Raw genomic sequence first — 21,533 nt, forward strand, 5'->3', positions numbered from 1 at the left:
CCCCTTTATGGAGACGCTTGTGTGCTTTTGTATTCTCTAGGGTCTGGTGCTACCGATATATTACAGCTAACTCGGACTGTGAACAGAAAATCTTTTCATATGACGCTCTCGATACCAGCCAGGGCCCTGTAATCCGACATCTGCGGGTCTATCTACCCTCTCCCAATCTCCAGACGTCTAGGCAGCTGCCATCGAGGCAGCTACTGAACATTGCGATGCGACCCCGATATTTACTTCCTCCAAGAAGGTGGACAGGACCCTCTCAACCAATGTCATTTTGGGCTGAATTGCGGGGCCAGAGAAGAAAACAAATCGCGCAATCCAACCGGCCGACTACGGCGCGGAGTCGGGGATGGAGATATTGTGTCTTCCACCTTCCGAAAGCTCTGAGCTTCATTATCCACATTGGTTCTAGCTCGATCAATGTTCGCAAGTAGAGGACCGTGAGATCCGAAATGAACCCAATCATGGTGGAATTAAGCCTGGAAGGAAGTCACAGTCATGCATAGAGGAAAGCGTGCCACTCCATGCTTGTAGCCCGCCATAACCCTAACCTACCATATAAGAGTAACCACAACATCGGTAGCTTCAGAGGCAGAGCCCAAAGCCCTCTTGATTTGCTTGCATTGCATTGAGCGCCTGGCTTGCGAGTTTTGAAAGGTTTCTTTCTGTCCATTCTCTCTTTTTCTCTGTTTACAGAGTGCCATTCGTTAACTATTGTCCTTTCTTTTATCGCACACTGCATACTCTCGTTATATCATCTCGGTGTCGAAACATCCGCATAATACTTGAAGCTTAGCACCCAACAACTTAACAGCAATGGCTACTCCAGCGGTCCTCCGACAGTGCTTCTTAGGGCTCGTTGCCCTGGTCTGCTTGTTCTTGGTACACCAGAGCTTTCAGGTGGCCGGGAGTAGTCGACTGAGCCTCCAAGGACGCAATGTGGATTCGATTACTTCATCACTACTCGGGTGGGAAGACACTTTGAACGTGAGCATCGCTGAGCACAACTACCAGCTTTACAGTCGTGCCAAAGTACCGCTCACTTTCGAAAAGGCCATCTCGAAGGGCCGCGGAATCTACTGTCGGAGCGCAGGCGTGTGGACTCTCGCGGATGAGCCTAATCCCAGCTTCACTTATGACGATCTTGAGGAATACTACTCAGAAAAGCCGTACAATAGGTTTACGAGCGAAGAATCGCTCGGACCAGCGCTACGGGATCTGGGTCTGCCCTACACTGTCTCTACCAACGGAGGAGCGGATGGTAACCTCGTCGGCATGCTTTTCCATCAGGATAAAGGACCAATACGGGTGAGTGGGAATCTAGCGCTTTTCTTTATTATTATTTCTCTTCTTCTTCTGCTTCCGCTTGTTCTGCTTCTTTTCATGGGGAGAGGGACGTGCCCGTGCTGGGCCCCTTTGTCTCGAAAAACGTTACTTACGACTTGTACATAGACCTATATGGAATTCGGGAATCCGATGAGTGTTCGCAGTGGGATCATTGTGGCGGAGTCGAACTGGGGACCTTCTTCACAGGAGGGTACGACAGAATTCCCTCCTTTGAATCGATGGTCCGATATCGCTTTTCTCGCCTATCAGAAACTGGCGGAGGAAGGGGGCTCGATCAATGCACTTCAGTATGTTGTGCGCACCCACTTGCTCAATGAAAATACGAGAGACATGATCCACGAAGTGTGTGGGGGGCCTCCTCCTGTCTGGCCCGGAACTACCTTCAAGATCAGCAATAAGCAGTCCAAGTCAGGAGAATACATCAATCGAGAAGGGCTTGCGCTCCTGGGTACTCCGAATGGCAGCGGAATTGGTTGGCTAGTCATCAATCACAAGCAACAATTCATGGATGGAAGGAAAACTAAAAGGCCAGTCCAGGTTACGGTTTGGAGAACCACAGGGCATTCCGATGGAAAGGATTGGTATCATATGATTTTCCAGTTGAAGAATCTTGCAGCTCTGCGAGGGTAGGCCGGGGGCAAAACCGCGGATAGGAATACTGCCGTGTTGTCTGTCACGGTGAAAAGAAATATCCAGTCGCCTCGACGGAATTGGTAAAATCTAACTCTATAACCTTACTTTCCTGACTATTATTACATAATTCGACCATTTAGACACGGTACAGCTTAGAAGACGTGATGCCTGTCATTGAGTCGCCAGACCACTCCTTTCCTCCTGTGCCTCCTGTGCCTCCTGCACCAAGCGAGCTGCAGCGAATTCAGACCATCGATAATTCCTTTCTCTTCCGTCTTTGAGTCTCGGTGCATAATCGACCGGAACCTGGCTCCCGTCAGGGCCCGTAACAACAGGAGAATTCTTTCCGGTTTCCCAATTACTAGGGCTTGCTGACCAAAGACCTAGGTTGTAGAGCCTCCATCCGTCCCAGAAAACCAATCCTAGTCCGAGTAACGGTCGGGGATCTAGAAGAGAGGCTGTTTGGAACATAGCTGCACGTTCATATGCCTCATACATTGGTAGCATGAACCATAGATTACCAATATTTCGCTTCTGCATGGCAGGGATAGTGTTGTCCCATTGCCCCAAGACATGCGTGCATGTATCCTCCTCGGGACGCGGGAGGGGTGGAGGACTCCAGACCTTGAAGCCACGGAAGGCATTGGCTTGACAAAAATTGCTGCCCTGAGGAACCTGGTGCCTAAGAGACGATGCATCGGGCAACTCCAGCCAAAAACGCAAGTAAAAACTGTCGAGGTTCGCGATCAGTGGTTCTGACAAGTTTGGCTGGAGACAAATATCCTGCAGACACTCCGACACAGCCCGCATCTCATCCCCGGTGGGTTCTCCCTCTTGTGTTGGCCCGCGTTGAGGTCTACTGGAAGGAACGCTAAAGTCCGAGACTCGTAAATAGAGATGGAGCTCGCTGATAGGCCAGTCCAGCTGGTGAGAGACATTCCACACATCTGAATACAGCTGTAGATGCCACAAGGCTCGGTAAACACGGTACTCTTCCGCCCACGATGGAGGACCGGCTTCTTGCGCTGGGTATGGCTCTCCCCCCTTTAGCTTCCCGGCCGCATCCCTCCCGTAGCCTATTGGTTGCACCGCTCGGGTGCGTGCCAGAAAGGTGGTTAAGCAGGCGCACGCCAGCCGCTGGATGTTGGCTGCAACCCGGACCATGTCCCGCAGCACAGTGCCGGTCACAGAAGTGGGGCTCAGAGGTGAGGAATAGTCCTGTGCCATAAACTCGGCTAGGGTCAAATTGCATCCGGAAGAGAAGGTAGGGCTCCGGAGATCCGCACACATCCGGAAGAACCGGTGCAGTCGATGGCTCATCATTGAATTTGTGCGCAGGATGTTCTCAACGAGGTAGATGGCATCGGGGTGGGCTTGATCCGAACCTCCCTCGAGGATAAACAGCGCAGCGATGCGTGGCGAAACTCGAATCAGGCTGTCAAGCCCAACCCAATCAGCGGCTTCCTCGCTGATTGAAGATAGGAGCTCATGAGGTAGGGCGCTGAGGGGGTCCATATTTTGGGGATGAAAAGAGCTATTCAGGTATAATTGACGGTACAAAGCTGATGAAAAAGGTAGAAAACTGTTCAGATGCTGCTGCCTTGGCTCTTAAAAGGGCCTGCAAGCCAAGATAAGGCCAAGAAAGACTAATTGAGACTATTGGAAAAAAATAAGGGACTTGTTTCAGACCCGCTCTGATGGTGGGGTGGAGCGGAACCGGACAATTTCCGGCCCCTGCACGCACAAGGGCGGATGTTGCCGATGTTTCCGCCACCGGACTTCGCTTGGGTGATTAGCACAATACTGTACTCCGTATATACTAGTAATATTAGTGGTGCTTTTTCTGGCTAGACAAATTAGAGATTCAAATTCAGCTTGTCTTTGATAGTTATTTGCTGCACATGTCAGCCCCTTTCTGACTGATGGCTTTCATCACTTATTAGGTGTCTTTCAAAATATCCTTCTCTATCAAGCTTCTTCCCTTCACTTTTATCCCTAACCATGATCTTTCGTGCCTCAGGACTTGCTACACTGCTAGCTCTTGGAGCCAGTGCTTCGGTTCCACCACAACCGCGAGCTCCTTGCACCCACTCAGTCATCGAGGATACTATCTCATTTTTCAGTCATGGAGCGGTTGCAGTCTCTCGACAAGTGACCAATGCCTCTGCTTGTGCCGCTCAATGTGCAACAATGTCCACGTGTCAAGCCTGGCTATACTCGACCTCAGGGCAAGAATGTCAACAGTATCGCGAGCAGCCCGTCTCCAAGGACTATAATCCGCTATTTGTATCTGGAAGCTGTCAAAGGCCGGCAGCAGTCTCGCCGGTCTCGTCGATTGCTGTTCCCTCGGCCTCCTCCGGAACCCCGACTCCGTCTCTATTTGCAGTGAGTTTTCTAAGCCTTTTCTCCTTGTCCATCCTCTTTTCCGCGCCTGGAACCACTCTACTGATATAATGAAACCCCTTCAGACACCAAGACCTGCAGAGTCTTCTGCTGCAGTTATCAAGCGCGAGCCCACCTCGCATCATCACCATAAACATCGTCATGGTCATTCTCCTCACTGAACAGGCACAGAACCCAGCGTTAGCTCAATCTCCCCAGAGGCATACTGCTTTCCGCGATTTCTCTTGAGCTCTGCTCCAAGAAGACATTTTTGGGGGTTGACTCTGCAGTGTCTGACTGTACTTGATGAATTCAAAATTCCAAATCCCTGCAGCATATATAATTACATTGCAGGTGGTGCAAAAGTCTGTAGGATAGCTTAATCAGAGTACTGCACCGGACATTCATTCTATGTTAATACAATGTTATAATCAGCAACTTTTCTATTTCTCCGTCACCCCTCATAGGTAAATATTGTCTGAGGAGTCTGTTAGCAGGCAGTATGGATGGATTTGCCTTAGGATTAGTCTATATGGCTGAAGCCGAGGTCAAGAGCATTGGACACTGGGTACACAGGGATCTTATATCCCATTGTGCGCAAGTGATTTCAGACAAGGGATCATAGTACGCAGTTTTTCTTGGAATGCAGAAACATCACTTGTACACTTGAATAATTGTAATCGTGCTTCAACCTAGACCAACCATTGTACCTTATACTTTGAGAGGAGCATCATCCTGATTGGCCCAGTCCTCATTGCAGCTCTCATTTTTGCCTTCACGTCGTTGCATATCCATTCATAATCACAGTCGGAAAGTCGCAACTGATCCGCGAAGAAGTATCAAGAGGATCTTTGAGAGAATGCACCAGCTGTTTCTTCTTTCGTTCTTGGTTGAAAAGCGCCACCAGGAACGATTCAACATCATGCTCATAAAAGCGCTGAGCCACTCGGTCATTGCCCTGTTGGACTTCACGTGAGATGTGTGTATGACGAGAACCTTCCAACCATCGTGTCTCACTTGTCCAATCTCCACCGAACCCCGACGCCGCCACCATGGACCACGGAATCAGCCCTACAACTACCCTAGCAGTTCCGTCGCCTCCTTCAGGCAGGTCTCGATATCCTTCACGCAGGGGGTTATTACGTTCCCACCGGAGGCAATGTTGTAAACGTCATGTAAGATCTGCCGGGGTGAGACCATGTTGTTATGCTGGGCGGGGCCTGCTCCATGGTCGGGCGAGACTGGGACGTGGAGGACCGGTGCGCTCGCATCGCTGTCCGGCAGAGGATTGAAAGCATCGTGGCCTGAGGGCTGCCCGTGCACCCGGAAAAATCTCAAGTCAGTTGGTGTTCGAACAGACTACAGCACTCGAGGTTACCTACCGGGAGATCAGTGGCATCCAAGTTCCCGGTGGAGGGAAACGGCGCAGCCAAGACGCCGGCCGCAATACCGCTGAGGAAGAAGACAGTAGTGAACTTCATCGTTGCTCGAGAAGGATGGAGGTCTGGGTGGAGTACAGTCTCCAAGAGGAGTGGGCCAAGACTCCTTAAAGTACTACTTCGACTTTCTGTACCTGTTGTTGTGAGTGCACGATCAGAGGGGAGTATACATGACTATTGACAATTAGACTCTTTCCAATCTATCGAAGAGGCAAGGGTGGCTGATCATCTACATAGCACTTCATTAGATTTAGGTATTGCCTGCGCGCAACTCTGCTACTCCGCCTCATATAAGCGATGGCTGTATCTAATTCACCAGACAATCTCTGTATCTAGGGACTGTCACAACATTTCTGCACGTCAAAGGGGTAGACACGCTGATCTCGAGCTCTTTGCGGTAAATACGAGTGTCGATGCCCGGCGATGCGATGCGCCGATCGTTTCCCTTAGTGTATTTAGAGTTACATTATCAAATATATCACAACCTCGTCAGTGGGATCAACATAGCGCGGGCAAGACGCCAAGCCGTATCGGCAAAGTTATCCTCGTGCCCTAAGTCTACATCACCTCATGATCACGATCTCTCTTGCTGTCTATCTCTACTCGGTACATTCAAGCACAACTCTTGCTCCAGCTTAAGGTTCGCATGACATGAGGAGAGACATAACCTTCCAATACATACAATAGATCATTTGAACATGATGATGACCACCACTAAGCTAGTCACAATCCGAGACCCAACGCTACTCCGCCCAACGTCAAATGCAGACGCCGAGGTCGTCACAGACTACCCCTTCAACGGGCCCTGCAATCCCCCGGCGCTGCTCCATGGATGAGGTCGTGGTCTTCTGCTCGGAGGAGAGTGCCCTCTCGCCAAAAGGAGGTGGTAGGTGGACTCCAGGCAGAGCGCCAGAGATAAGACCAACGGGCTGCTCGTTGCATCCGGACACATCAATATTCCATATCCCAAGAAACTTCATATGAATGCGATCACGGAAGGGTCACTTACCGGAGGGTCGGTGGCATCCATGCTGCCCGTGGCGGGGTTCTGAAATGGTGCAGCCAGGACGCCGGCTGTGAGACCGCTGATGAGAATCAAGGCAGTAGGGAACTTCATCCTGATAGAGACAAATAGACGTTTTGATGCTGGTTTCTCGAAAAGTAGCGAGGGGAAGGGGTGCAAGGTCGATTAAAATATGGTCCCGGGACTGTCAGTACGAGATGTGCGGTTCAGGGGCGCACTATATAAGCTCAGGTATATTATAGAGACTGTTCAAGTACGGAGCCGTGTAACAAAGGTTATTGAACTGCACTAATTCTCCTAGTTGAGATTAATATATCAACTTTTTAATGTGATATATCATAATCTATACTGCTTAGAAATAGTTGACAATACTATTACTGATATAAGTAAAGACCTTTTAAGCTAGTCTCAACCTAGTAGTTGTTACTATAGTTGAACTTATTTATCATATCTTTTAGGGCAATTTGTACCAAGTTTGGCTTTCTGATTCACTGCTTTAGGCTATACTTATATATTATAAGAAAATTTTACACCCACTATACACCAAGGCAATTAGCGCAGTTCAATAACTTTTGTTACACAGCTGAGACGGCCATGACCCTATCATTGATATTTTCCAACCACAAGCCCAGGGAGCCCCTTGCATACCTTTTACGTACAAACTTGGAAATATAGGCGCCGATCTTCAGCGCCTTGCCGCAGATCGCGGCGCAGCAATCTCAGGAACCGTCTCCCGAAGCATGTCCAAAGTGGTGATATATCAGTTTCATGTAACTTGCTGCGTTTTCATGGCGGTGAAATCACGAAGCGCTATGCTACGGATATCTTCCCATTTATTCGCGTGTTCAGGGCTTTATACAAGCACCCAGAATATTAGTAGGACTGTCCGGGTTTATTTGGTTGCTATGACCCCCCTTTCCAAAGCAACTTGACTTACTAAATAAGATTACTTTAATTCACGCAATGTTCCGTCCATCAATGCCCCTTCTAGACATACAAGCGCTTATTCGATCGGCCCTTGTCCCGTTGGCCTGGTATACATAGCTGTGCAAACTCCCATTCTGCAGCCCCCAAAACACCAGCCATGACCGTATGCGCCCCGGGGTCCGATAGCTCTACCTCCGCACAACTACACCCGGAATACAAACGCCAAGATCTTCACAGACGTCCTGTCTGAGGCCAAGATTTTCACCCTGGCGCTTCTCCTGGCTCGTGGCCACATCCTTGTGCTCAGAGGGCACTACCCCCTTGTCGGGGACAGTGACTGGTACGTGGGTAATTGGTGCGTCCGCACCGCCTTCTGATGGAGTGTTGGACGTGCTTTCGTGGTTTGCGGGCTGCTTTTGTACCTAGACGTATCGAGACCTAGCATGATGCTTGATGATTAAATACACACTATATTTGAAACAAGGAGGGCACTACCGGGCGATCTGTGGTCTTCAGGCTTCCCGCGGAGTGGTTGTGGAGTGGTGCGGCCAAGACGCTGGCCGCAAGACTGCTGATGAGGATCAAGATAGTAGGGAATTTCATGATGACAATGTGACCAGAGGTTCTTGGGAAGCTTTGTCCTTGAGAAGGGAGACAAGATCTACTTAAATCAGCTCCGGGTTCCTGTACATTAGTGTGGTCGGACAGTGGTGTGTGTTGGGGGCTTGATGTACGGAGTAGCGGTGATTAGACGTTCAACCGATCATAAGACTGACTATTGTATTACCAAAATGAGACTATGCATACATGTAACACAAGTTATCAACACTGATGGAAAGTTCCTTACCGCTAGTCTTATACTAATACTGCAGCAATAGTATGCACAGCAACTCGTTCAGACTCGATATCAAGCTTGCCGCAGCAGTGGTGAGACTATACAGAACTACCTCACCGTGGTTCATCTTCCACTGTTGGCAGAGCCACTCCAGTTGCCAAGACAATACCTTTCCGCATCATATGAAGCCTCTTTCCATCAAATCCGTCTACAAATCCGCGTCCTCTATCCAAGCAAGCCTCTTCTCGTCGATGTCGCATACACACGCGCATCATTCCTCAACGTTGTTACTGTATACACTAGGCACTCGTCTACACATTGACTGATCCTCCCTACCATTATTCTTACTGCCTTTCCTTGCTGAGTAATTTCATAACAATCGTGCCAAATAAGTTACCCTCCCTCATCCCCTAGCCCCCCAAGCAAAGCGCCCACTGGCCCCTATTACCACCATGGCCACGAGAATCAGAACAGGAACCCCTAGCTCGCTCCTCACAATCTTAGGTCAGCTACCACAAGCCCTGACTCAGCCTGGAACCTCGGGAGGCCCGGCGACGGAAACCAGAGGCTGGGGGACAGAAATCTCGGGAACCGAAACTTGGGGAGCCGTGATGCTGAGAGGCAGATTTCCGGGGATGGTGAGGCCTTGACGCTTCGTTTGGAGTGAGGCCGTGACCTTCACTCTGGCTGGGATTCCCACAAGCGGCCTGAGAAGCTGTCCTGCGAGGAGCTGTGGGCTCCTGGCGCTTCTGTGCAGAGGGTTGGAATTGGGCATGTCACCACCGTGGCCCGTGGACTGTTCGTGCATCTGTACATATCATAAATACTCTTCAGAATAATCCACTGCAGATAGTCTGCTGAGGTGACTAACCGGAAGATGAGTGGCATCCAGGTCTTCTGTAGAAGGGGGGCCCGGAACCGGGACAGCCAGGACACCGGCTATAAGACTGCTGGTGAGCATCAAGACTGTGGGGAATTTCATATTCCTTTGAGATGGACAGAATATTTGGAGTAGATTACAACCTTCGAGGAAGGTGACAGGCCTCTTCTAAATACAGCTCCGGATTCCGGTATGGGATTTGCGGCGAAGCGGGAGCCACATAGACTGCCTGTAGTGGTGATTGACATTGACCCAAGGTTTGGCTAGAGAGATCACTGTTGAATTGATACGATCGCTCCCTGACTCAGAAGAGCCTATAAGCATTAAACTAGGGCTTCTCGCGCTGAATATTGTGCCGATTCCCGGCAATATTATGCATGAATTTCCATATCGACTCCTTCAGAATCGATCTATCATATGCCGATCGGCTGGTTTGATATGTGCAGTAGATACTTGCCAGATCAAGTCAAAGCCCGTGGCTGTCGTCCAGCTCTTGTAAGCACTAAGTTATGTACCAGTATGTTTACATTTCTCCAAAGGGGTGTTGTTGGACTCTCCCCAGCCTCTCAGCCACCCTATCAAGAGTTTCTGTAAGATAGCCTGAAGTCCACCATCCCCCCTTTCTCCACGCTTGTGGTCGGGAACAAGATTCTACCGGGACTTATGATGGAGGACGTGGATGAGTGCACAGCCCAGCTATATACGCCTACCCGAGGAAGTATTTGTCGGCGGCCTTGCGGCCTCGCTAGCCAGACCAGGCTGCTCTTCGTCCGCCGCCCGCCCAGGTTGATAGTTTTTGTTCAGATATCCTGACCAATCTAGTACTCTAATCAATTATTAAGAATAGACTCAAGTGTTATTCTAACGTGTAGGAATAGTAGTAAGACTTTATAGGCTTACCTTGCCATTGCCTTCTTGCCAGAGACCCTCTATTCATAAATATAATAGACCTCTTTCGAAAACCCCCAGGTGTCTTCAAACAAAGCAAGCCTCTTTGGTACCAATCTGACCTATACACATACGAGCGCTTAACCGCCCATCCATTGTCCGCCTCTCGGTTTCCACACAAGATAGCTATACATGAGCCCACCCAAAATCTCCGTCCCTCAACCCCTGAAGCTCACACTATCTACCCAGCCCCATTGTAATAGTCTGGGGGCAAAGGATCCTATCCTGTCCCTGGTAATCCTGGACAACTTGCTTGCAACAAGCCGCGTTCAACCGGTTACTCCCGGGATCTCTGGAAACGAGATCTCTGGAAGCGGAATGCTGCCGGAGATCAGTTGACGCCTCTCCCGAGGGGGCGGATGCTCCGAGGGGGCTGCTGCCCCCTGTTCCGGCGGGAGGGGGACGGGTAGTGGGACGTGGAGGGCCGGGGCGCTTCCGTAGCTTGCGGGCAGGGCGTTGGAGACGGCGTTGTGGCTTGTGGAATGCTCGTGCTCGGGCCGCTGCACTCGTCAATTCTCTGATACTAGGGGAAAGTGTATTTCTTGGGGCAGGGAGTTACCGGGCGCTCGGTTGCATCGAGGCTTCCTCTGGCGGGGCTTTGGATCGGTGCAGCCAGGACGCCGGCTGCGAGGCCGCTGATGATGATCAAGGCAGTGTGGAACTTCATGTTGCTTGGGGATGGGTAGGGTTATCGAATGAGACTCCCAAGAGGGGTGGAAGGCCCTTCTTGAAGACAGGAAGCTCGGGTTCCTGGATGACATACGGTAAACGGGGGCTGTACGGAGTAGTTGGGATTGCCAATATATTGACCTAGAGGATACCGGCAGCTGTGGGATAATGCAACCAGACCTTTACAGGGTAGTCAATAACAGGGTATTCATGTACTTGAAAGGAGTTATTGGCGCTGGCCGGGAGCTCCTGGCTGCAACCATTGTGCTGATATTTGCCAATAATATGCATGAAGCTTCCCTACTATTTGTTCAGATGTGAAGTATCATATATGCATTGACTTGGGGATATGGCTGCGCTCTTGTCCCCAGCCAAACTTTACCTACTCGTGGATCCCTCACTCATGTACAGTAACACAAGCTACCTCCACAAAGGGGCTCTTTCTCCTTCATTACTGTAATATACCTGCCCCGTGGTCGCACGTGCATATCACCTCAGGCAAGTATACTAAAGAGGCTTAGTCTCTTCTCATAATTCGACGCATCAGACCGTACATTCTATAACCATCTGCCCACCTCATCATACAACCTCAAGCACTCTGCTGGCTGTTGTATAGTTCCTGTTCCAATTTACGGTTCCGAGGCCGGTAGCCCAGCAATGATCGTATGTAACATTTGTTACGTGACAAAATCACATTGGTTTGGTATATCCTAGATATATTTTGCATCTGTTTAAACTTATTATAGTATAAAGCTACCTTTACCGGTTACCCCAGACTGATGAAAGGTCAGGTAATACATTTTTAGCGGTATGTAACGTGTAATTTAGTCCGACCCACAATACTTTACAACGTCTGTAAAGCTGAAATAAAGCTAGTAACTACGGAGGACCCATTGCTCGATCGGCTCCACCGTAGCGGGGTCTTGCCGAGCCCGCGCCAGCCCACAGTCCCCGTGCACGGGGCCTGCTAAGCGAACGTGGAGCCTGGTCCGTGCCGAATGCTTGTTCCTTGCCTTTTCTCCATCGAATGCCCCGGTTGGGATACTGACGTCATGGTCAGGTACATCGGTGCTAGATCTTCTTGCCGACTTGGCCTGGGGGTTGCAGCGGTTATCTTGCGAACTGTACACTGTGATTGTGCATATCGGAGATATGTTCAGCTGTGACGTTTGAGAACAGAGAAAGCCATAGTAACTGTGAATTGAGGAATGAGCTCTGGCTGCGGTGCTGCAAAAGCCAAGCTTTCAACATGTCATACTCATTGTTACACTCACAAACCAAGGTGTCATCACATGATCTCCTTAGCCCTTCGTCTTGACCCCGGTTTATTTTCCGTACGTATTCCACAGAGGCCAGATCTCGCTCTGCGACGCGCATTTGATAGCCGTAATCATGACACGGAGGGCTTGGCAACAGCAATGCCAATGGACGCTCAACGCCATTGAGACAACGCCATGCATCTTTGCGATGGAATCAGCCACGAATAGCAGAGCATGCTCTTGACTGTGGATTTGGCGGAGATCCTTTCCGTCGGAGCAAGACTTCTACGAAACGAGGGGCGGAGCCCGAGTGATGAGCCGGTGGGCTATTCTCGTCCTCTTCTGCCGTAGTCTTGCGTCTAACATGCTATTTTCCGCTCGTTGGCATGGCGGATGGTACCAGCTCGCAGACGGCAAGCTACATCAGCATCCCCTGGGCAGTCGCAACAAGCTCTGATGAGCTTTGCCCTTACTAAGAGGAAGTCATCGACCATCCGTCAATGAGCACTAATCCAGTGGCCTTGCCAGTGCTAACCAATCCGTCGACAATCAACCACACAGGATTTCACATCCAGTTCAATTGTGTCAAAAGCTCTCAGGAAACTGTACACCTACCAACAAGGAGCAAAACGCCACCCCACCACCATTCCAACCACAACCTACATCCTCCCCCTAACCTCCCCAGCCCCACCCCCAGTACCAGCCCCCGCCAACCCATCCACCGCCCTAATCAACGCATAAACCGTCTCCAAGACCGGAACATCAACCCCCACCCGCCTCGCCCCCTTCACCACCGTTCCAATAATAACATCCACCTCCATGCGCCGCCCCATCTCGCGATCCGTCTGCATACTCGTCCTCACAGCCCCCAGCCCCTGCATGCGAGCAATCTGCTCCTCGACCAGAGTCTCGCGCAGCTCCACGCCAGACGCATGCGCTACGCTGACCACCTCGCGCATCAGCCGCTTCGTCAGCGGCAGCGCCTCGTCCGAGGACCGCAGCCAGGCCTGACAGTCCTGCGCCGTCAGGGTGGTCAGCGTGTTCCAGGCGCAGTTCCACATCAGCTTCTCCCAGCGGGTGCGCTGCAGGGCGTCCGGCGCGAGCGGCGTCAGCGGCGTCGGGTGCGGGTTCTCCGGCGTGCTCAGGATGTCGATGAAGGTCGACAGGCGGGGCACGGCGGATGGGTCCGTGGGCGCGTAGAGCCCCAGTTGCGTGGCTTCGGAGGTCGTGTGTGTTGTTACCCCGGGCGTGGGTTGGTGGGCTCCTACCCATGTCTTTCATATCGGTGTCAGTATCTGTTAGGTGGAGTGTGGTGGGGGAGTGTGGAACCAGTCGCAGGATTCTTGGGGGGTCGGGAGGCCGTTGGTGGAAGAAAGGGGTATACGTACCACGCACGAGATGATCGGGTTCTCGGGGTACAGCCGCCGGAACGGCTCTTCGTTGCCCACGCCGTTCTGAATGATCACGATCGCGGTGCTGCCCGAGATGGCTGGCGCCAGGGCGCGGGCGACGCTGTCCACGTCGATGGCTTTGTTCGTGCAGACGACGTAGTCGAATGGGGCGGAGTTGGGGGTGAGTTCCGACGGCGCGCGGATCACTGTGCTGTCGTTAGTGTCCAGGCTTTCCTCGCGGGCTGCGGTGGGTGGGAGGTGGGTAATGCTCACCGCGGTCCGGGTGGAAGCGGTGCTCGCCGTGGTTGGCGCTTTTCAGCAGGATGCCCTATCCGGTCAGTTGTTAGTCTTGCAATTCAGCAAAAGGCGCAAGAAAAGGGGATGTACATTCTCCTTGACGGCGGCGTAGTTCGAGCGCGCGACGACGGTCAGACGCACGCGGGGACAGCTGCGCAGGATGAAGGCGTAGAAGGAGCCGATGCTGCTTGAATTAGCCAATTTTGTTGATTCTGGGATGCTGGACACTCACGCGCCGAGGCCAAAGAGGAGGACTTCAATCTTGTCAGACATTGTGAGGTTGTTGCAGTGTCCAAGTGCAGACAGACACCTGCAGGAACTTAGATATTTGGGGTTGACCGGGGCGGGGAAACGTGGGGGTTCATTGAAGGTGTTGCATCCCGTGCGGGGGTCGGGCCAATTCCGGCGGGATTCTGTCCGGGTGAGCTGACATCCCACGTTTTCTGGACAGTACGCAGTAACGTTAGACTTCTTACTGACTGACAGGTTGACTGCTTCCTAGACACATGGCCACATAATAAACCAAGGCCCATTGACCCAATGGTTGAGAGCATAATCTAACTGCACTGACACTAGATAGACCTTCAGTGAAATCCCACATCTACAGTACATCTACATCTGCCACCCGTACATCCACCCAAGAAACCAAGGTATTTACCAACCCCCACCCCCTTCACCCACTGCAAAAGAATCACCGCAAAACATTCCACACCCCCGTCTCCATCCACAACTTCGTATACTGCTTATGCAACCAAAACACATGCGCCGGCATAGGCGGCCCCCCCGCATTGTCAGAAGGTGTCCCCTTGAAGAACACACTCTTCAGCCCAAACTCGGCGACCCCCTCCTCGGGCTTGACCACCGCCGAGATCTCAAACAGCCCGTCGGAGTCGCGCACCCCGGTCTTGCGGGGGGAGTCGCCGCACCGCACCACGATCCGCTCGGGGGTCTTCTCCACAACTTCAAAATGGTCGGTGATGCGCGTGCCGACCTCGTAGTTGGCGGAGCGCAGCTGCTCCCGGGTCCACAGGTCCGTCGCGGTGGCGGGGGATTCGTATTTCTTGGAGAGGTAGCGGCGTTGGTAGGCGTATCCTTCATTATCATAGGGATCAGTATTGGATTGGATTGGAGCGGGGAGGAATGGGGGATGGGGAAGGGGAAGAAGAGGGCGTGATGCGCTAGCTAGCTACCTAGCTAGGGACCTAGCTGCGTAATGGTGAGGTAGAACTCACCCCAACCACTCCACACCCCCGCGCAGAACGCCTCGGTCAATTTGCCCTTCTTCTCCAGCAGCGAGGGATTGATGTCCGCCAGCCGCACGCGGCGGATGCACAGGTCGTGGCTCGTGGGGTTGTTGTGCGGGTTCAGGGTCTGGTAGCCCGGGGTGTGGAAGATGGGGTCGGTGGTCGGGAGGGGGACGAAGGTGGAGTTGCGCGTGGCGAAGAAGAAGGCGCCCAGGGTGGCGGTGCCGCCGAGGGTGGTGAGCTTGAGGGCGCGGCGGATGAGGCCCATTTTGTTGTGCGCGAGGGGGAATTGGTGATGATGGGAGGAAGTTGGTGACGGTGACAGTGACGGTGACGTTGGCGGGAGGGAAGCTGGCTGGATGGAGGTCGAGTGAGATCATCGGTTGCGGGAGCGGAGGAGAGAGAGAGCATCGGATCGGATTTACTCCGGTTGCGCTTAGCCGATATCTTCACTGTACACTCCAGGAATGAGAAGTCAGCTACGGAGTAGTATGCTGGTTTAAATCTTCAGTCTTTCCTCAATGATTCAAGTGACAGTTCAACTTGATCCTATTAACAGAATGAATAGCATCCACTTGGTATCTCTCTATCCACAACAGAAACAAAACAAACCCACCGACCCACCCAAAATCTGTACACCACAAACCAAAATATAAACATCGAAGAACCAACACCACACTCCACCCCCTAAGGCCTGGGCCACCTCCCCATCCAATCCCTCACATAGCGCCCCAGAATCCCATCCTCGACGATCCGCAACCTCCCATTCCGCAACGTCACACTATCCCGCTCCGCCCGGTCCGTACAGAACCCGGGCTCCTTCCTCCCATCCGCATACATCGCCTCATAATGCGCCACCAACTTGACCGCAGGGTTGACCCCCTCCTCGCCACGCGCCTCACTCTCCCGCAACCGCGCCAACCACTCCCCAAACCCCACCGTCCGGAACCCATCGAACCCGCACTTCCTCAACCCAGCCAACAACTGTTCCCACTCGAACCGATGCGGATTCGTCAGGTTGTACACGGAATCATCCATCTCGCCATCCACACTCCCGGCATCGGACCCAGTCTCCGACGAGAAAGAGCCCCGCCGCGACGACGGCGGCGTATGCGAGCAGACACGCGCGATCTCCAGCACGGCCGCGACGAGCTTATCGACCGGCAGCCACGCGCACTGCACCCCGTCCAGCCGCGGCAAACAGCCCAGCGTCCGCGCGGAGCGGAGCATCAGCGGCAGGGCCTCGTCGTCGTTCCACAGCCCGCGCTTCGAGTGGCCGGAGACCTGGCCGATGCGGAGCGAGAACGCGCGGGCGGCGGCCGTGCGTCGGGCCGCGCTGACGATGCGCTCGCCGATCAGCTTCGACCGCCCGTAGCCCATCTCGAGGGCACTGGATAGATCGGCGATGGGCGATTCGGGGACCGTGGGCTGCGCGGAGCCTAGGGCCGTGGAGATCGAGCTGCAGTATAGTAGTACTGCCGGGGAGGGGAGGGCAACCTGTAACGAGAAGTGGAGGAGGTTGTGCAGGCCGCGGATGTGGAGTTCGAAGGCGCTGAGCGGGAGGTTGAAGTTGACCGGCCATGCGGTGTGGATGATCAGCGAGACGGAGCGGAGCATCTCGTTGTAGACGCTGGCGTCGAGGCCAAGGTGCGGCTGGTCCAGGGCGCTGGTGAGGGCGACGATCTTCTGCGTGCGGAAGGCGGGGATGGCTAGGTGTTTCTGGGCGAGGGAGTCCAGGATCGAGGCTTTCGCGTTGGTGCGTCGCGTCAGGCAGTAGATGCGCGAGACGCTGTCGTCGTTGACGAGTTTGTAGAGCGTGTGCGCGCCGATGGAGCCCGTTGGACCGGTGAGCAGCTGGGAGGGTCGGTTAGACACTGGGAGTAAGGCTGTTTGTGGGAATGGGTAAGGTACTTACAACGCTCCGGGTGTTGGCCACCTCGTCCGGACGAGGGGTATGCACCGGGAATCCCGACGAGTACTTCTCAATCAGCCCCGGCATCAAGGCCAGCTCGTCCTCGTCCGCGGCCCCACCCTCCTCGGCGTGCCCGCTCTGCGCCGCGGAAATGCACTCCGCCAGACGGGCGATGCTGCCGGTCTCGAACACGATGTTATGACTGATGCTGCGGCTGCTCGGGAGGCGGAAGTCGCGCAGGATCAGCCGGCGCAGGTGGATGGCCTTGAGGCTGTCCATGCCGTCGGCAAAGAAGTCGGTCTCGAGGTCGAGGTGGGACATGGCTAGCTCCTCGCGGCAGAGACGCAGCAGATGCTCCTCCGTGGCCTGCAGGTCCAGCTGCAGCGTGCCGTGCGCGTCCTGCTCCATGCGGGTGTACATGGCCTCGATCACATCGGCGTATCGCGCATACACCTGGGCGCGGATCATCGATCCCTTGTCGGTGCGGGGCACGACGCGGTCGGCGGCCAGCACCACGACCATGTCGCGGGAGATCTGCGAGAACTGCTCCGCGTGCGCGTTGGCGTCTTCCACCGTGGGCCACACGAGGTCCAGATACTCGGCGTCCGAGTAGCGGTGCGAGCCGTCCGCCCGGAAGACGAGCAGCCCCGGCACCGACTGGCTCACGCCCACCACCACGGCCTCGTCGACCAGGGGATTCTGCTTGATGCGGCCCTCGATCGGAAGGGGGAGGACCTTCTCCCCGTTCACCAGCGTGATCCGATCGTCGATCCGCGAGACGTACTTCCACCGATCGGGGATGGTAGGGTGCGGCGTGAAGACGTCGCGCGAGTGATACGAACCAGGCGGATCGTCGGAGTTCGAGGCTGTCAGGGCGGGATGTCCTTGGAGATAGACCACTTCGTACAGATCATCGCCAATGGGCTTCATCCAGATGAAGGGGCGGATGTTGTCGAAGAACTTCATGTAGTTCCAGTAGGGATCGTCGGCGGGGCGGGAGATCGACTCGGCCACGAGTCCGGCTTCCGTTCTGTACATTGACCATCAGCGACAACAAACAAACATCCGTCTGGACAGACAACTCACAGTCCAAAAGACCCGCCAAATTTCACCCCCTCTGCGACCAGCCGATCGCCCAGCTCATCCGGACAGGGCGCTCCTCCGTATGTGACCGAGTCGCAGCGGCGCAGGACCTGCAAGCCCCGAGGACTGTCGACCAAGAGCTGGAGGAGGTAGGGCACGCCCTGCACAGACTCCGGACGGGCGGCCTCCAGGGCAGCGACCGCCGTGCTGGCCGTCAGAGGCAGCGAGGCATCCCACATGTACGCGGTGCGGCGCATGTACATGGCCTGGAGGGCGGTGGAGAGCCCGTGGAGATGGAACCACGGCAGGGAGTTGAAGGAGGTGTAGCCGGGGCCACGCATGGGATGGGTCATCAGGGCCTTGTGGCTGAGGTACAGGGGTTTGGGGTTGCCGGTGGAGCCGGAGGAATGCAGGATCAGGGCGATCTTGTGGATTTGCGTCTCCGGGCTGCGGCTGCGGCGGAGCACCAACATGGCCGGTTCCTCGACATCCTCGTCCAGCGACGGCCGTTGCACGATGGGGCGGCAGGCCACCAGCTTCAGACGCAGGATCTCCCCCATCGTGGTGCGGATGTTGGGCGTCTGGCCGTACAGGATGGTGTCGCAGCCGACCATGTCGAGCAGGGCCACGCAGGCGGACGCCGATAGACGCGGCGACAGCATCATGACCGTGTAGCCTAGTCGGCTCAGGGCGAAGAATGTGACGACCATGTTCAGGTCGGAGAGCGTGAACAGCGCGACGATGGCTCCATCCTGACGGGGCTGTTGTTCGGTCAGCTTGGCCCTACTGGATAATAGTGGTGACTTACCGGCTTGAAGCCATAGTCCATCAAGGTGCACACGGCTTGATCGACCATGCAGTCCAGGTCCAAGCCGGAGAAGTACTCGTACTCCACCGTGTCGTCTTGGGAGGGTTTGGGGTAGGCAAGGATAGGATGCTGGATGGGGTCCGCTGCCCGTAAACGGATCAAGTCATCCAGCAGATGAAGACGACCGAAGCGGGCGATCAACTGTTCTGGCGACGAGGGCTTGGGCCTCTCGTGGGAGGTCCCTTCATGGTGAGGGATGCCCATGGTGAAGGATCAAGGTGATGTAGTGGGTCAGAATGATTTCGAAGAGGTATCATCGGGCGCGACTCGAGTCTTTTAAACCTGAGGAGACCTCAGGACGGTGAATGCGCTGTGTAAGAGAAATGCACCCCCATCTCCGTACTGCCACTCAGCGGGGCCACTTTGATACCCCGATTGGGGAATTCACACATCCTTCAGGTTAGTCCCGGCAACTATACCAGTGGCAAGCCGGCTATGAAACCGACCCCTATAATCCCGTGGCATCATAGATCTGAAGCGGTGAAATTGGTATCCAGTCTAAATCAGGACTGGCGGTCTTGGAACTTTTTTTTCTTTCGTATTTTACCTTTTTTTTTTTTTTTTTTTTTGTGATTTGATTTTCTTTCTTTTACCCTTGCTGGTGAGCATGACGTGGGTCGGGGGCAGATGACGAGGAGAGGAGAGGAGAAGAGGGGGGCATAGTGACGGAGCAGCAGAGAAGCTCAAGCCCTAACTCTAACCCATCGCACGGGCCCAGATCGGGCCCAGCCCCATTAAGCACGATCGGGACGAGTCGCGTCTGTTCATTGACCCTATTCACTTAGTCTGCTAGCGTACTTCCATCCTCCCAGCAGTTCCCGTCGGTCAGGGCAGGTATCCGACTACTGGATGGGTGAGTGAGTGATGAATGGATGGTCACACTGCAGCGGCGACTGCACGAGCGGGTTGCCAGGCGATCGCCAGTGATGATGAAGTAGTTGCGTGATACTGCATGATGCCGTCCACTTTTTTTCTTTCTCGACCGTCGTCAACCAGCGTCTAGAAAGAGGGAAGTGGCCAGGATGCGCCCAGGATGTGACCAGGATGATGCCCCAGTCACCCGGGTTGTCGGCTCCAGGAACCTGGTTCCCCCCCCCTTCGCAGCATCAGCCATTCCAAAAGTGCCGCGGGTCGATCGACGATCAATCTGGTTTTTGCCCATTTGGTGCCTAAGATTATGATGCTTATTACGGAGTATTATTCTTGTCTCTGTCCACAATGTGTCTCAGCACAGTGGGAAAACATGGTTCAGCCCAAGGGGGGCAGATTTGGGGGAAATGACAGATGTCTGCCAATGGAAGATGAATCGCGGTGCTGTGGCAGGCAGCGGGATGTGAGAGGAGACACAGGCCCACTGTCGCGGCAAAGCCATACTGCAACAAGAATGAATGACTGGTGTCTCCGTCGCTGAAATCAACCTTGCACCCAAGCTTCATTTTTAGCTTTGGGTTTTTCCTTGAATAGAAATTCAGACCACAATGGTCCACTGTTTTGGTGGAGCTGGCGGAGTGGCCGTGTGGCGAAGAGTTCCCCGACCGAGCTGAAGAACCTCCATTTGACTGGAAGAGGTCCACGGTTCTCGGCGACACTACCGGACTTGGGCAGGGGGGGAGAGGGGAAGAAAAGAATAGTTCACGCAAGTTAGCGAAAGGCACGAACTGCGCGTGCAGATAGGGAATTCTGCAGCAAAGGCGCCTGTCTGAGTGTCTGAGTGTCTGTCGGGGTGGTGGTTGGTGACTAAGTCCTTTCTGCAGCAGGGTACTCCGTACTCCGTACTTTTGGCGAGCTGAAGGAATGACAAATTCTCCGCCTCACTTTGTACGGTCCCGCGGAGTACTTTGACTCCATTTTGTTAGTATGGGTGTTGCAAAGTGACAGATCATCTCGATCCAAACTTGGACTCTCTGCTTCGTCCACCGTGTGTACTGGAGATGGCTCAATGGGCCAATTCCCTCCGTAGATTCTCCGGCAAAGTACGGAGTAGAGCAGCTGAGTTCGGGTGGAGACACGGCGACTAGGAACTTACTCCATATGAGGTACCGTACTCGTACAAATGATCGATGATCTATCCACAGGCTAAGACAACCTGAAGGAGGTTAATAGAGCCGTGCGACCTGATTCGCTCTCAGCAACTCCCCTCTACTATACAACCCCATCGAGCCTGGAGATCTTCCGGAAAGGCTCGGGGAAGGCCTTCTTCCCGTTCCCTTCCCGCCATTATTGTCCTCAAACAATGGGCCCAACCCGCCCTTATTCACTGGCCTCTTCCATCAAAACATCGCCTTGTCAAGTTTGATACTCATCACTTCTCTCAACGGTTTGCTTTCTTTTCCTTCCAGACGACCAGGCCTCACCCATTCTTTTATTGGTCGTTGATTCCTCTTTTCCAGGC

The 21,533-nt window shown here is 53.7% G+C and overlaps 11 protein-coding genes across 11 annotated transcripts; 2 read left to right on the forward strand and 9 right to left on the reverse strand.

The window, feature by feature from the left end:
* Positions 1-819: 819 nt before the first annotated feature.
* Positions 820-1,748, forward strand: BO86DRAFT_398238 (uncharacterized protein; the record flags this gene model as incomplete). The annotated part of the gene is made up of 3 exons (XM_025673537.1): positions 820-1,311; positions 1,456-1,637; positions 1,694-1,748. 3 exons carry the CDS (start codon positions 820-822, stop codon positions 1,746-1,748), a joined length of 729 nt encoding a protein of 242 aa, XP_025529095.1.
* A 333-nt stretch (positions 1,749-2,081) lies between these two features.
* Positions 2,082-3,537, reverse strand: BO86DRAFT_408734 (uncharacterized protein). The gene has a single exon (XM_025674362.1). The coding sequence runs from the start codon at positions 3,496-3,498 to the stop codon at positions 2,155-2,157; it is 1,344 nt and encodes a 447-aa protein (XP_025529096.1). The 5' UTR covers positions 3,499-3,537; the 3' UTR covers positions 2,082-2,154.
* A 315-nt stretch (positions 3,538-3,852) lies between these two features.
* BO86DRAFT_53682 (uncharacterized protein) lies at positions 3,853-4,668 on the forward strand. The gene is made up of 2 exons (XM_025677455.1): positions 3,853-4,368; positions 4,452-4,668. Exons 1-2 carry the CDS (start codon positions 3,985-3,987, stop codon positions 4,545-4,547), a joined length of 480 nt encoding a protein of 159 aa, XP_025529097.1. The 5' UTR covers positions 3,853-3,984; the 3' UTR covers positions 4,548-4,668.
* A 774-nt stretch (positions 4,669-5,442) lies between these two features.
* Positions 5,443-5,846, reverse strand: BO86DRAFT_398240 (uncharacterized protein; the record flags this gene model as incomplete). Its single annotated transcript, XM_025673538.1, has 2 exons — positions 5,443-5,676; positions 5,748-5,846. 2 exons carry the CDS (start codon positions 5,844-5,846, stop codon positions 5,443-5,445), a joined length of 333 nt encoding a protein of 110 aa, XP_025529098.1.
* A 716-nt stretch (positions 5,847-6,562) lies between these two features.
* On the reverse strand, positions 6,563-6,921 carry BO86DRAFT_398241 (uncharacterized protein; the record flags this gene model as incomplete). Its single annotated transcript, XM_025673539.1, has 2 exons — positions 6,563-6,733; positions 6,814-6,921. 2 exons carry the CDS (start codon positions 6,919-6,921, stop codon positions 6,563-6,565), a joined length of 279 nt encoding a protein of 92 aa, XP_025529099.1.
* A 1,022-nt stretch (positions 6,922-7,943) lies between these two features.
* BO86DRAFT_398242 (uncharacterized protein) lies at positions 7,944-8,358 on the reverse strand (the record flags this gene model as incomplete). The annotated part of the gene is made up of 2 exons (XM_025673540.1): positions 7,944-8,177; positions 8,251-8,358. 2 exons carry the CDS (start codon positions 8,356-8,358, stop codon positions 7,944-7,946), a joined length of 342 nt encoding a protein of 113 aa, XP_025529100.1.
* Positions 8,359-9,116: 758 nt separating this feature from the next.
* Positions 9,117-9,572, reverse strand: BO86DRAFT_378083 (uncharacterized protein; the record flags this gene model as incomplete). Its single annotated transcript, XM_025670612.1, has 2 exons — positions 9,117-9,398; positions 9,462-9,572. 2 exons carry the CDS (start codon positions 9,570-9,572, stop codon positions 9,117-9,119), a joined length of 393 nt encoding a protein of 130 aa, XP_025529101.1.
* Positions 9,573-10,687: 1,115 nt separating this feature from the next.
* BO86DRAFT_398244 (uncharacterized protein) lies at positions 10,688-11,085 on the reverse strand (the record flags this gene model as incomplete). Its single annotated transcript, XM_025673541.1, has 2 exons — positions 10,688-10,918; positions 10,978-11,085. The coding sequence occupies 2 exons, from the start codon at positions 11,083-11,085 to the stop codon at positions 10,688-10,690; spliced, it is 339 nt and encodes a 112-aa protein (XP_025529102.1).
* A 1,920-nt stretch (positions 11,086-13,005) lies between these two features.
* BO86DRAFT_359388 (ketopantoate reductase family protein) lies at positions 13,006-14,337 on the reverse strand (the record flags this gene model as incomplete). The annotated part of the gene is made up of 5 exons (XM_025669777.1): positions 14,267-14,337; positions 14,125-14,218; positions 14,011-14,065; positions 13,735-13,943; positions 13,006-13,620 (listed from the first exon to the last, which is right to left on the reverse strand). Exons 1-5 carry the CDS (start codon positions 14,305-14,307, stop codon positions 13,006-13,008), a joined length of 1,014 nt encoding a protein of 337 aa, XP_025529103.1. The 5' UTR covers positions 14,308-14,337.
* Positions 14,338-14,527: 190 nt separating this feature from the next.
* Positions 14,528-15,630, reverse strand: BO86DRAFT_388079 (uncharacterized protein). Its single transcript, XM_025671767.1, has 2 exons — positions 15,267-15,630; positions 14,528-15,126 (listed from the first exon to the last, which is right to left on the reverse strand). Exons 1-2 carry the CDS (start codon positions 15,544-15,546, stop codon positions 14,726-14,728), a joined length of 681 nt encoding a protein of 226 aa, XP_025529104.1. The 5' UTR covers positions 15,547-15,630; the 3' UTR covers positions 14,528-14,725.
* A 286-nt stretch (positions 15,631-15,916) lies between these two features.
* Positions 15,917-19,637, reverse strand: BO86DRAFT_359395 (putative NRPS-like enzyme). Its single transcript, XM_025669778.1, has 4 exons — positions 19,082-19,637; positions 18,277-19,034; positions 17,194-18,220; positions 15,917-17,132 (listed from the first exon to the last, which is right to left on the reverse strand). Exons 1-4 carry the CDS (start codon positions 19,343-19,345, stop codon positions 15,966-15,968), a joined length of 3,216 nt encoding a protein of 1,071 aa, XP_025529105.1. The 5' UTR covers positions 19,346-19,637; the 3' UTR covers positions 15,917-15,965.
* Between the last annotated feature and the right edge of the window lie 1,896 nt (positions 19,638-21,533).

The sequence above is a fragment of the Aspergillus japonicus genome, assembly GCF_003184785.1.
Source record: "Aspergillus japonicus CBS 114.51 unplaced genomic scaffold BO86scaffold_15, whole genome shotgun sequence".
In the NCBI taxonomy this organism is placed as follows: domain Eukaryota; kingdom Fungi; phylum Ascomycota; class Eurotiomycetes; order Eurotiales; family Aspergillaceae; genus Aspergillus; species Aspergillus japonicus.

Coding starts and splice junctions, on each gene's coding strand:
- BO86DRAFT_359395 (XM_025669778.1), bottom strand. CDS start 19,345: ATGGGCATCCCTCACCATGAAGGGACCTCCCACGAGAGGCCCAAGCCC. Junction 19,035..19,081: donor TGGACTATGGCTTCAAGCCG/GTAAGTCACCAC, acceptor ACCGAACAACAG/CCCCGTCAGGATGGAGCCAT. Junction 18,221..18,276: donor TTTGGCGGGTCTTTTGGACT/GTGAGTTGTCTG, acceptor GTCAATGTACAG/AACGGAAGCCGGACTCGTGG.
- BO86DRAFT_53682 (XM_025677455.1), top strand. CDS start 3,985: ATGATCTTTCGTGCCTCAGGACTTGCTACACTGCTAGCTCTTGGAGCC. Junction 4,369..4,451: donor CGACTCCGTCTCTATTTGCA/GTGAGTTTTCTA, acceptor AAACCCCTTCAG/ACACCAAGACCTGCAGAGTC.
- BO86DRAFT_388079 (XM_025671767.1), bottom strand. CDS start 15,546: ATGGGCCTCATCCGCCGCGCCCTCAAGCTCACCACCCTCGGCGGCACC. Junction 15,127..15,266: donor GGGGGTGTGGAGTGGTTGGG/GTGAGTTCTACC, acceptor ATGATAATGAAG/GATACGCCTACCAACGCCGC.
- BO86DRAFT_408734 (XM_025674362.1), bottom strand. CDS start 3,498: ATGGACCCCCTCAGCGCCCTACCTCATGAGCTCCTATCTTCAATCAGC.